Below are 12,683 nucleotides of genomic sequence, written 5' to 3'. Positions count from 1 at the left end.
CATTTGTTTCTTTTTGGGAAGGCCATCCTCCCCACCTCAGCGCTGAGTCCTCAGCTGGCCCTGGTGTCGTGCACCTGCAGTCCTAGCTACTTGGGAGACCGCGGTGTGAGGATTGCCTGAGCACAGGAGGTCAGGGCTGCGGTGCGTATGATCATGCCTGCGAAGAGTCATGGCACCCCAGCCCGGGCAACATAGGAGACCTAGTCTCTCAAAAAATTTTAATAATTAAAAAGATGAGTCCGGATTGCAAAGGTTTAGGAAAGACTGGGCTATCTGCATTGTTTTTATTAAGGTCACTTATCTGGTTCATAAATGATGTGGCTACAGTCATTGAGTGGGACAGAACAACCAGCTGTGACAAACCTATCATCATTATTCAACAGTATTTAACATGTGAGAGCCAGCCAGCCTGGGGCCTGAACAGGACCTGCCCTGCCTGCGGCTGTTTCTGGCTGCTGCTTTAGTCCCCTTCACGGCAGTTACTGTGTCCCAGCACCGGTGGCCCAGGGGTCACCTGCAGCTGTCTCACTGCATGTCCTCACCTGTGCACCTCTGGGAAGGGGCCCTATCCCGCAGGGAGCAAGCTGACCCCACTTCACCGGCTCTTGGCTGCTTTCAATCGTGAGCCTGTCTCGACTGTGGGTGCCAGTATAGGTGGCTGAGGGAGGAGGTCCTGGGGGCGTCCCCTGGGGTCTAGTGACACCAGTTCCTGCCAACACCTATTTGGACTGTGGAGCCAACTCCAGCAGGTGACCTGGTGGGCCCCTCTCTGAGACAAGGAGTTTTACCTGCCTGCTGCAGGGTTCAGGCCGAGACCAGGATGGGGAGTGAGCATAGCCCCACTCAGGAGACTGCAGGGGAGGCAGGAGGCAGGTACTGTGGGATCCTCCGTGCAGGCCCCTCAGCCCACAGAGTGGACATCACCTGGAGCTCACCCTCCCTCCTGCACCCTTCCAGAAGTCAGCCACTCGTGAAATTTCCTCCAACCTGTAGAACGCTGGGATTCCTTACAATGTTGTTTCTAGCAACCTTCATGATACCTAACTTTTTTTTTTTTTTTTTTTTTTTTTTAAGGTAAAGTCTTCCTCTATGACCCAGGCTGGAGTGCAGTGACATGATCTTGGCTCACGGCAACCCCCGCCTCCTGGGTTCAAGCGATTCTCCTGCCTCAGCCTCCTGAGTAGCTGGGACTATAGGTGCGTGACACCATCGCCAGCTAAGTTTCTGTATTTTTATTAGAGACGGGGTTTCACCGTGTTAGCCAAGATAGTCTCGATCTCCTGACCTCATGTTCCACCTGCCTTGGCCTCCCAAGTGCTGGGATTACAGGTGTGAGCCACTGCGCCTGGCCTAACTTTTTTTTTTTGAGACAGAATCTCACTCTGTTGTCCAGGCTGGAGCATAGTGGCATGATTTCTGCTCACTACAACCTCTACCTCCCGGGTTCCAGTGATTCTCCTGCCTCAGCCTCTCGAGTAGCTGGGATTACAGGCTTGTGCCACCATGCCCAGCTAATTTTTATATTTTTGGTAGAGACGGGCTTTCACTGTGTTGGCCGGGCTGGTCTCGAACTCCTGACCTAAAGTGATCTGCCTGCCTAGGCCTCCCAAAGTGCTGGGTTTACAGGCGTGAGCCACCACCTGATAACCCGATGGGGTCTTCCAGGAGCTCTGTAAAGCAGTTGGTCAGACACAAGGCTTTATACTCAGACTCAGACACAAGGCGGTCCCATCCTTCTAAGGCAGAGAAGAGGGAAATGAACTGACGTTCAAGTATCTCTGGCCTTGCCTTGGCGCTTCCTGTGGGCAGTACCCTCTCTTTATATCTTCATATATCTGAAATGACTTTGGTTTGACCACTTTCGAGAATGAAGTTTAAGCTGGAAATAGAGTTTTATATGTGTCGCATTTTTCTACAACTTTTTTTTTTAACAGATGGGGTCTCGCTCTGTCACCCAGGCTGGCATGGTGGCGCATCGTAACTCACTGTAGCCTCTGTTTATTGGGCTGAAGCAATCTTCCTGCCTTGGGCTTACCTTCTTTTGAAGATAATATTCTTTGATCTTCAGAGAAGTCAGCCATCGGTCTGCTCTCAGTTCCTTTCGGGAAGCTGTTTTTGTTTTGTTTTGTTTTTTTCTTTTTTGAGACAGAGTCTTGCTCTGTTCCCCAGGCTGGAGTATAGTGGCCTGATCTTGGCTCACTGTAACCTCCGCCTCCCAGGTTCAGCCCAGCTAATTTTATTTATTTATTTATTTATTGGTATTTCTAGTAGAGATGGAGTTTCACCATGTTGGCTAAGCTGCTCTCGAGCTCCTGACCTCCAGTGATCTACCCACCTTGGCCTCCCAAAGTGCTGGAATTAGAGGCATGGGCCACCACACCACCCTGGGGAAGCTGTTTTTTGACTTTCTCTCAATCTGTTAGGTTCTCCAGTTTCACCATTGTTGTGTCTAAGTGTGGGTTTCTTTCTCTGAATCCTGCTCAGGAATCAGTGTGTTTTTTAAATTTTAGGACAAATTTTAGGTTGGTTGGCTGGTTATTTTTCTCTTCTTAAAAATTCTTCTTAAGGCCGGGTGCCATGGCTCAAGCCTATAATCCCAGCACTTTGGGAGGCTGAGGCGGGCGAATCATGAGGTCAAGAGATCGAGACCATCCTGGCCAACATGGTGAAACCCTGTTTCTATATAAATACAAAAATTAGCTGGCCGTGGTGGCGTGCACCTGTAGTCCCAGCTACTTGGGAGACTGAGGCAGGAGAATTCCTTGAACCCAGGAGGCGGAGGTTGCAGTCAGCCAAGATCGTGCCACTGCACTCCAGCCTGGCACCTGGCGACAGAGCAAGACTCTGTCTCAAAAAAAAAAAAAATTCTTAAAAATTGTTTTTCAAATACTGCTTTCTTCTATTTCTGTCTGATCTCTTCTGCAGATCTTACAGGGCATGTCAGCCATGCTTCTTGACGTCTGTGTGTGTGCGCGTGCGTGCGTGTGTGTGTGTGTGTGTGTGTGTGTGAGAGAGCACCCTCCCCCTTTCCAGGGGTTTCCCCAAAGGTTGCTGTCTGGAACCACTGGATGGCTCTGGTGTCTTGACCAGAACTAGTTCCCATTCCATCTTTTTTCATTCTTGTTCTTGGGTTTATTTTATTGTCCTTTTCCTGATTTCTTAGATTGAATGTTTCACATTTATTTTTATTCTTTCGGCTTAGAAATTGTATTTCTTAAGGTGAGAATTTTCATGAGTATCACTTTGGCCAAGTATCAGAGATTTTGAGGGGTAGTATTATTGGCATATTTTCTTTTCTTTTCCTTTTTTTTTTTTTTTTTTTGAGACGGAGTTTCGCCCTTGTTACCCAGGCTGGAGTGCAATGGCGCGATCTCGGCTCACCGCAACCTCCGCCTCCTGGGTTCAGGCAATTCTCCTGCCTCAGCCTCCTGAGTAGCTGGGATTACAGGCACGTGCCACCATGCCCAGCTAATTTTTTTTTTTTTTTTTGGTATTTTTAGTAGAGACGGGGTTTCACCATGTTAACCAGGATGGTCTCCATCTCTTGACCTCGTAATCCACCTGTCTTGGCCTCCCAAAGTGCTGGGATTATAGGCATGAGCCACCGCGCCCGGCCGGTATAATTGTTTTCTAGGTAGTCTGCCATTGTGGGCTAAGTTTTTCCATTTCACCAGCGAAGTTGTTAAGGAGGGAGTTTCAGAATTTCTTTGGTTATTTATTAAACCAAATGTGCTAGATACTACTTTTGATTTTATCCTATTTAACAATCATATTAAATATACTTATTAATATTGTTTATAAATGTATTTGTGTTTCTCAATTTGAACTGCCAAGAACCACGAAGTGTTAAAATCCTCCACTGCTCCCGTTTCTGTCCATTTCTCCTTGTCACTTACCTTTTTTTTTTAGGTGGCATCTCACTCTTTGGCCCAGGTTGGAGTGCAGTGGTGCAGTCTTAGCTCACCACCACCTCTGCCTTGCGGGTTCTAGAAATTCTCCTGCTTTAGCCTCTCGAGTAGCTGGGACTACAGGCGTGTGCCACCATGTCCAGCTAATTTTTTTTTTTTTTTTTTTTAGTTTCAGTTTTAGTAGAGATAGGGTTTCACTATGTTGTCCAGCATGGTCTCGAACTCCTGACCTCATGATCCACTGGCCTTGGCCTTCCAAAGTGCTGGGATTATAGGCATGAGCCACCATGCCTGGCCTTCACCATTGTGTTTTATAAACTTTAGTGCTGTGTTACTTAGAGCAGAAATATTCAGGACAGCTATAGCTCATTCTGGTTCATAATTCAGTGTCCTTTCTGATGTTTAACCATGTCCAATAATATTTATGTAATTATGTGTTAAAAGATAATTATCAGAAAGAAGTAGAATGTTGCTCCCAAATATGAAAAAATGAGCATTTTTATAGGATTTTATTCTATTTATTAAACAATGAGGAAACCAGACGATGTTATAACCAGTTTCAAGGAAAAGTCAAAAAAGCACCAATCTGTCTGGAGTCAAGGAATCAAATAGAGGCAGAACTGGTTCTTGTGGAGGGGAGAGGCGGGCAGGATAGGATTTGCACGTCTAATAACCCAGGGAATTCGAAGTAGACAAAGCAGTTTCTACGGAAGCTCACTTTTTCCCTGCAGTTTCTCTGCCTTTGATGGAAAGTCATCTCAAAGAAAGGTGATTTTCCCTGTGCATCAGACAGGTGCTGTGTGGGATGTGGTAATAAGGCTGAGGGAGGCGCAGCTCACAAGAGGTCATCAGGAACCGCAGAGGGTCAGAAAGGTTGTTCCCGATCTCACAAAACGGAGCTGATTTGTAGATGGCTTGATTATTTCCATAGATGCCACAAGAGTGCTAATTCACCATAACTGCTTTTTAAAGTTTGCTTTCTTAGAAGTTTCCATAAGGAATTTTAGATTACTTTTAAAAGCCTCTTTAAAAAGTAGTTTAAGACTGGGCACAGTGGCTCACACCTGTAATCCCAGCACTTTGGGAGGCCTAGGCAGGTAGATCACTTGAGGTCAGGAGTTCGAGACCAGCCTGGCCAACATGGTGAAATCCTATCTCTCAAAAAATACAAAAATTAGCTGGACATGGTGGCAAGTGCCTGTAGTCCCAGCTACTCAAGAGGCTGAGGCAGGAGAATAGCTTGAACCCAGGAGGTGAAGGTTGCAGTGAGCCGAGATCACACCACTGCACTCTAGCCTGGGCAACAGAGTGAGACTTCGTCTCTAAATAAATAAATAAATAAATAATAATTTAGGCCAGGCATGGTGGCTTAGGCCTGTAATCCCAACACTTTGGGAGGCTGAGGAGGGCAAATCATGTAAGGTCAGGCGTTTGAGACCAGCCTGCCCAACATGGCAAAACCCCATCTCTACTAAAAAATACATAAAAATTAGCTGGGCATAGTGGCAGGCACCTGTAATTCCAGCTACTCAGGAGGCTGAGGCTGGAGGATAGCTTGAACCCGGGAGGTGGAGATTGCAGTGAGCCAAGATCACACCACTGTACTCCAGGCTGGGCAACAGAGTGAACTCTGTCTCTAAATAAATAAATAAATAAATAAATAAATGTCTCTTGCTTGCTGTCCTGAGGCTAGAAAAACAAGCCAATAGCCCACCATATTTCATCTGCCCTATAAATCTGAGAAAATTCCTTTCTTTTTTTCTGTGAGACAGAGTTGTGCCTTTGTTGCCCAGGCTGGAGTGCAGTGGCGTGATCTTGGCTCACGAGAAACTGTACCTCCTGGGCTCAAGCAATTCTCCTACCTGAGCCTTCCAAATAGCTGGGATTACAGGCACCCACCACCACACCCAGGTCATTTTTGTATTTTTAGTAGAGCTGGGGGTGTTGGCCAGGCTGGTCTCGAACTCCTGACCTCAGGTGATCTGCCCACCTTGGCCTCCCAAAGTGCCAGGATTATAGGCGTGAGCCACTGCACCCAGCCACAAATTCCTTTCTTTTTTTTTTTTCTTTTTTAAGATTCCCAAACTAACAAATTCCTTTCTTAAGGTTTCCAAATTAGCCCAGGTTCCTGGGCCTTCCGGGAAGTGCCCTCCAGATGCATCTGCCATCCTGCAAGCTGGGCCCTGTGCCAGATGTTCCCTGGGAGGGCTTTGCGAGCATGGGCTCTGTAACATCGCTGTGGTTCCTTCCAAGGGGCTACTTGTGACTGACATGTATAAATGAGCATCATTCTCAGATTTGGCTACTATGCAGGCCTGTGGTTACACAGGAAGTATTTCCAGTTCAAGTCCTGGTAAAAACAAAGATTCTCATTGAAACTATGCGAATAATTATATTACCTTGAAAGTAAGAGTACTCAACAACTTTCTGAATTCCAGGGGACCCAGGCTGGGAGACTAAGATATTACTCACAAATGTTCTGTTGTGGTTCACAAGAGCGGAGACTACAACATTTTTATGGGCTGTACATAGCTTGAGAGGAAATAAGAAGAGTTCTTTATATATCCAGAAAGTAGAACATTAAGAAGACATCAGCCATATTCTCTACGAAAGCCGTCAAGCTCCCACATCGCCCCATCCCCTCCTGTGAGATCCGTTCTTGTTCCACTGCATCTTAGTTCTTGTTTTTAACAGTCCGTCTGCTTCTCAACTGGGCACTCAGCTCTGGGATGGCCTCAGCGTCATCTAATGCTGCCCTCTGAAGCCTGTGCCTGTAGTACCTACCCAGTCCTTTCCCCAGGCTCAGAGACAGTCCCTGTTCAGGCTGAGGCACTCTAAGCTGTCTGAGCTTTCTGGGGAGCATCAGAGTAACACAAAAACTGGATGAGGCTGGGCGCGGTGGCTCACACCTGTAATCCCAGCACTTTGGGAGGCTGAGGCGGGTAGATCACGTGGGATCAGGAGTTCAAGACCAGCCTGGCCAACATTTCAAAACCTCATCTCTACTAAAAAATACAAAAATTAGCTGGGCATGGTGGCAGGCGACAGTAATCCCAGCTACTTGGGAGGCTGAGGCACAAGAATTGCTTGAACCCTGGAGTCAGAGGTTGCAGTGAACCAAGATCGTACCACTGCACTCCAGCCTGGACAACAGAGCAAGACTTTTGTCTCAAAAATCAAAAATAAATAAAACTGTGGATGACAAAAGACTGCACATGGATGGCCATAGTTAACTCACCACTGCCACTTTTCAAAAGTAAAAGGTCTGGCCTGAGCGTAGGGACCCACTACCTGTCATACCAGCACTTTAGGAGGCAAAGGCAGGCAGACCCCGAGGTCAGGAGTTCGAGACCAGCCTGGCCAACATAGTGAAAGCCTGTCTCTACTAAAAATACAAAAAAATTAGCCAGGCATGGTGGCGGATGCCTGTAATCCCAGCTACTCGGGAGGCTGCAGCAGGAGAATCATTTGAACCCAGGAGGTGGAGGTTGCAGTCAGCCAAAATGGTAGCACTGCAGTCCAGCCAGGCAACAGTGTAAGACTCCATCTAAAAAAAAGTGAAAAGTCTCTTCACAGCAAGAATAACATAACTGAGAAGTAACATTTGATTGTCCTGTAGACATCTGGAAACAGAGTCCGAAAAAGAGCTCTAGACAAAGTTAATCCAAGACGCTCATGCTATTTTCAAAGATACTCGGAAACAGAACATCTGATTGCTAACAATGGATGAGCAGCATTTTTACAGAAGAAATTATTTACAGATAATTGTGAAGCTGACTATTCCATAACTATACCAAGAATATCCAGTGGAGAGGCAAAAGGTGTGGGGCAGGTGGTGGCCGCCTTCCAGTAGCACAGCCCCAGAGTGAGTGACATTCACCCAGCTGCACGCTCTACATCAGAAACGCACAAGTCACATTAAAGTAAGGTGACGCCCAAGTTATGTCACGACGGTCACGGGACTTACGCCTGAGAGCTCTGTGCTGCTGCCAGCTGCCAGCATCACGCAGACGGCTTCAGGACTCATGAAGAGAAGCGCCATGGGCAGCCGAGATGTCTCCGCACGGCACAGTGCACAGTCCCTCCGGGCCTCGGGCGGACGCCTACCTCGACGCACGCAGCCCAGGCGGGCCGAACATCTCCCCTGACGTGGCAGTTCTTCCCTTGGTATTCATCAAGCCTAACACGTCAGATAAACCTAGTCATTTCTTCAGAATTGTTTTCTTTCCCCTTTTTCTATTTTAATAGAAACCAAGTCTCACTCTGTCACGCAGGCTGGAGGCACAGCTCACTGCAGCCTCGATCTCCTTAGCTCAAGAGCGCCTCCTGCCTCAGCCTCCCAAGTAGCTGGGACCACAGGTGCATGCCACCACACCCCAGCTCGCACCTAGTTATTTCAAATACCTCTCTTTTTATAGGAATTTTGTGTGTGTGTGATTTTCCAGGAAACTTCTGTGACATCTCATAGATCATTTTAAATATAAAAGATCTTCTCAAAAAAAACAAAGAAAAAAAAAGATCTTCTGAAAACTTTATTTTATTTGACATTTAGAATTCAATTTTCATAAGGAAAAAAATTAAAAGATGCCAGGAGATTTGAACACTAAGATAGATTCATGGGTACCTGAGAAATAATATTTAGCTACCCATGTGAAAGTAACGATAAAACGCTTAAACGTTGAAGAGAACAGTTGTAGAGAATCTCAGCTCTTTCATAAGCATGGGAAGCTGTTTTCTTCAATCATCAAGACATGATAAGTCAACAGAAAGCATGGAAAATTACGCTGATAAGACAGCACCTTTGCTGTCTGGACAGATTACATAGAAAGTGAAGAATAACCCTTCATATTTTCGGGGAAGTCAGTAAATAGTAGACGAAGGCAGGCTGGGCGCAGCGGCTCATGCCTGTAACCTCAGCACTTTGGGAGGCTGAGGTGGGCAGATCACTTGAGGCCTGCAGGGGTTCGAGACCAGCCTGGCCAACATGGTGAAACTTCTTGTCTACTAAAAATACAAAAATTAGCCAGGCATGGTGGCAGGTGCCTATAATCCTAGCTACTCAAGAGGGTGAGGAGGGAGAATTGCTTGAACCTGGGAAGTAGAGGTTGCAGTGAGCCAAGATCACACCACTGCACTCCAGCCTGGATAACAGAGTGAGACCCCATCTGAAAACAAAACAAAACAAAACAAAACAAAGTAAGACAAGGAAATAAGCCCATCAAAATAGAGCCAGCTCCACGAAGATTTTAACACATTTCATAGCTTTTTTAAAAACTAGCTTTTCTTTAAAGCTCATGTGTTTTCAGGAAAAAAAAAGAAAGAAAAGAAAAACTAGCTTTCTTTCAACCAAGCAAGGATTGAGAAAACAAAAAACAGCACCCAGCTTTCAGCTGGGTGTGGTGGCTCATGCCTATAATGCCAGCCCTTTGGGAGGCCAAGGCAGGAGGATCACTTGAGGCTAGGTGCTTGAGACCAACCTGGGCAGCATAGTGAGACCCTTGTCTCTATCAAAAAAATAAGAACATTAGCCGGGTGTGGTCCCAGCTGCTCGGGAGGCTGAGGTGGGAGGATCGCTTGAGCCCACAGAGTCGAGACTGCAGTGAGCTGTGACCGCACCACTGCACTCCAGCCTGGGTGACAGAAAGACGCTGACTCAAAAACAAACTTTTATTTTTTTGAGATGGGATCTCACAGTGCACTAAGAATGTTGTGCAGCCATCGTCATTTGTTCAGAATTCCTTTCCTGCCTCAGAGGAAACCCCCCAGTTATGTGCAGTCCCCCCACCCCCGCCCGGCACCCGCCTTCTGCCTCACGCGTTTGCCTGTTCTGGACGTTTGGTTTCAGCAGGATCGTACGGTATTTGTCCTTCTGTGCCTGGCTGCTTTCACTTGTATCATCTTTCAAGGTCTGTCGTGTTGGGGCGCCCCGGCTTTGTTCCTTTTCGTGGGAAGAGTTCCTTGGTGGGGGTGGGGTGGGCGGGGGAAGGCGGAGGCGGGAGGCGCAGGCCACGCGTATGCGTTTGTCAGTTTGAGGACGTTTGGATGGTTTCAGCCTTTGGGCTGTCGTGAATAATGTTGCTGTAAACATTCAGATTTTCGTTTGAACACCTGTGTTCTCCTGGGTGCCTCCCTAGCAGTGGCCTTGCTGGGTCATGTGGTAATTCTGTCTAACCTGGTGAGGAGCCAACACACCGCCTCCCATGGCGGTGACACTTTCCACACCCACCAGCTGTGCGTGAAGGTCTCTCCGTGTCTGCACCAGCACTTGCTATTTTCTGTTTATTATTATTATTATTATTATTATTATTAAGAATACTTTTATTAGGCCAGGCACGTGGCTCACGCCTGTAATCCCAGCACTTTGGGAGGCTGAGGCAGGTGGATCATGAGGTCAGGAGATCGAGACCATCCTGGTCAACATGGTGAAACCCCGTCTCTACTAAAAATACAAAAATTGGCCGGGCGTGGTGGCTCATGCCTGTAATCCAAGCACTTTGGAGGCCAAGGTGGGCAGATCAGCTGAGGTCAGGAGTTCAAGACCAGCCTGATCAACATGGTGAAACCCCGTCTTAAAAAAAATAAAAATACAAATACAAAAATCAGCTGGGCATGGTGGCACGTGCCTGTAATCCCAGCTACTCAGGAGGCTGAGGCAGGAGAATTGCCTGAACCCAGGAGGCGGAGGTTGCGGTGAGCCGAGATCGCACCATTGCACTCCAGCCTGGGTAACAAGAGCGAAACTCCATCTCAGAAAAAAAAATTTTCTGTTTCAATTTCCAGTATGTGAAATATCAACAGTTATAAACGCCCTCCAAAAACCTTGTTGGAATCCTCAATGAGTTTGGTTAACCAAACTGATGGGTTCTTCTGGGAAACGTTATTTCAGTAATTGTCTTCCGATGAGTGTTTAGAGGAGCAAATCTTAGGTAACGTCACCCAAATGGAATTGATGAAAGAGCCTTGTGTGATGCGGGGTCATTTCTAAGTAAGCTCACACGCCGAAGCTTTGAGTGGAACCCTCAGTTTTAATTGGTATACTTAAGCTTTTGCTTTTTTTGGTTTGTTTGTTTGCTTTTTGAGATAGTCACCCAGGCTGGAGTGCAGTGGTGCGATCTCAGCTCACTGCAACCCCTGCCTCTCGGGTTCAAGTAATTCTCCTGCCTCAGCCTCCCAAGTACCTGGGATTATAGGTGCACTCCACCACGCCCAGCTAAGTTTTATATTTTTAGTAGAGACAGGATTTCACCATGTTGGCCAGGCTGATCTTGAACTCCTGAACTCCCAGAGCGCTGGGATTACAGACGTGCGCCACCGTGCCTGGCAAACTTTTGTTTCTTATGTGTGCCTGCCACAGAAGGGGCATCTCTGTGCATCTGTCATGGAATGTGCTCGCTGCCGCTGCTGTGAGGAAGACAAGGGCTGCGTGTGGCAGGGGCATGGCACTGCGTGTGCAAGAACTCTCCCAGAGTGCTGCGTGTCACAGTTCAGTGCTGTCCGCCCTCCCCATGTTACCTATGAAATGGAAGTTACTTTGGTTTCAAAAAGGAACATGCTGTTCTTTCTGAGTATTTGCCCTCAGCACATGAGAAACCCAGAAGTGCTGTCCGCAGAGAACAAGCCCTGTCCCCATCGCATTCCCAGGGCGGCGGCTGCACCGCACCCTCTTCCCTGCCCCCGAGGTCCGGAAGCCAGGCGAGGAGCCCAGGAAGCCTCTGGATCATGGCCCCCCTTTGGGACAGGTGCCGCCTCGTTTTACAGCTCAGGTAACACCCCTTCAGCTAAGAAATGCATTTAAAAAAATATTTCCCTAATTGTGTTGTGTTTTAATTACATAAACTTCAAAATACAATAAACACAATATGAGAAGTCACCAATTTTCAGCATCCAAACATAGTTATCAGTAACATTTCAATGTGTTTTCTGCTGGTTTGGTTTGGTTTTGTTGACGAAGTCTTGCTCTGTTGCCCAGACTGGAGTGCAGTGGTACGATCTCGGCTCACTGCAACCTTGGCCTCCTGGGTTAAAGCAATTCTCCTGTCTCAGCCTCCCAAGTAGCTGGGATTATAGGAATGTGCCACCACACCTGGCTAATTTTTGTTGTATTTCTAGTAGAGGCGGGGGTTACCATGTTGGGTAGGCTGGCCTCAAACTCCTGAACTCAAGTGATCTGCCTGCCTCGGCCTCCCAAAGTGCTGGGATTACAGGTGTGAGCCACCGCACCCAGCCTCTGCTGTTTTTTTGTTTTTTGTTTGTGTTCTGACACAGAGTTTTGAAAAGTCAGGCAGCGTTTATAGACTGTGGATCTGTCTGGTGTTGCAGCCTTGAGAAATTCAGCTTCTGCACTCATTTTGGGATTTTCTACGCAGCTTCAATGAGTTGTCTGTTCCTGAACTGGCACTATACTTTCAATACCGTGGCTCTGTGACATATTTTCATATCTGTTAGAGCAAGCTTGACCTTGTATCTGTTCCTTTACAAAATTTTCTGGCTGTTCTTTCTTATTTGTTTATTTGTTGAGATGGAATCTTGCTCTGTCACCCATGACTGGAGTGCAGTGGCACAATCTCAGCTCACTGCAACCTCTACCTCCCAGGTTCAAGTGAATTCTCCTGCCTCAGCCTCCCGAGTAGCTGGGATTACAGGTGCCCGCCACCACTCCTGGCTAATTTTTGCATTTTTAGTAGAGACGGGGTTTCCCCATGTAGGCCAGGCTGGCCTCGAACTCCTCATCTCAAGTGATCTGCCTGCCTTGGCCTCCCAAAGTACTGGGATTAT

At 47.2% G+C, this 12,683-nt stretch overlaps 1 protein-coding gene across 9 annotated transcripts in view; it reads left to right on the top strand.

The window, feature by feature from the left end:
* CCDC57 (coiled-coil domain containing 57) overlaps positions 1-12,683 on the top strand; it is a 152,062-nt gene that overhangs the window by 109,065 nt on the left and 30,314 nt on the right. For 5 of the 9 annotated variants that reach the window (XM_039476197.2, XM_039476196.2, XM_039476198.2 and 2 more), the window contains exon 16: positions 11,550-11,671. The exons of 1 other annotated variant lie outside the window; for it this stretch is intronic. In XM_039476197.2, the coding sequence (XP_039332131.2) occupies positions 11,550-11,671 (122 nt within the window). 3 more of the 9 variants (XR_012514746.1, XM_074389080.1, XM_074389079.1) reach the window with 3 other exon arrangements.

This window comes from Saimiri boliviensis, chromosome 17, assembly GCF_048565385.1.
Source record: "Saimiri boliviensis isolate mSaiBol1 chromosome 17, mSaiBol1.pri, whole genome shotgun sequence".
In the NCBI taxonomy this organism is placed as follows: domain Eukaryota; kingdom Metazoa; phylum Chordata; class Mammalia; order Primates; family Cebidae; genus Saimiri; species Saimiri boliviensis.
This window is presented reverse-complemented; position numbering and strand designations above follow the sequence as displayed.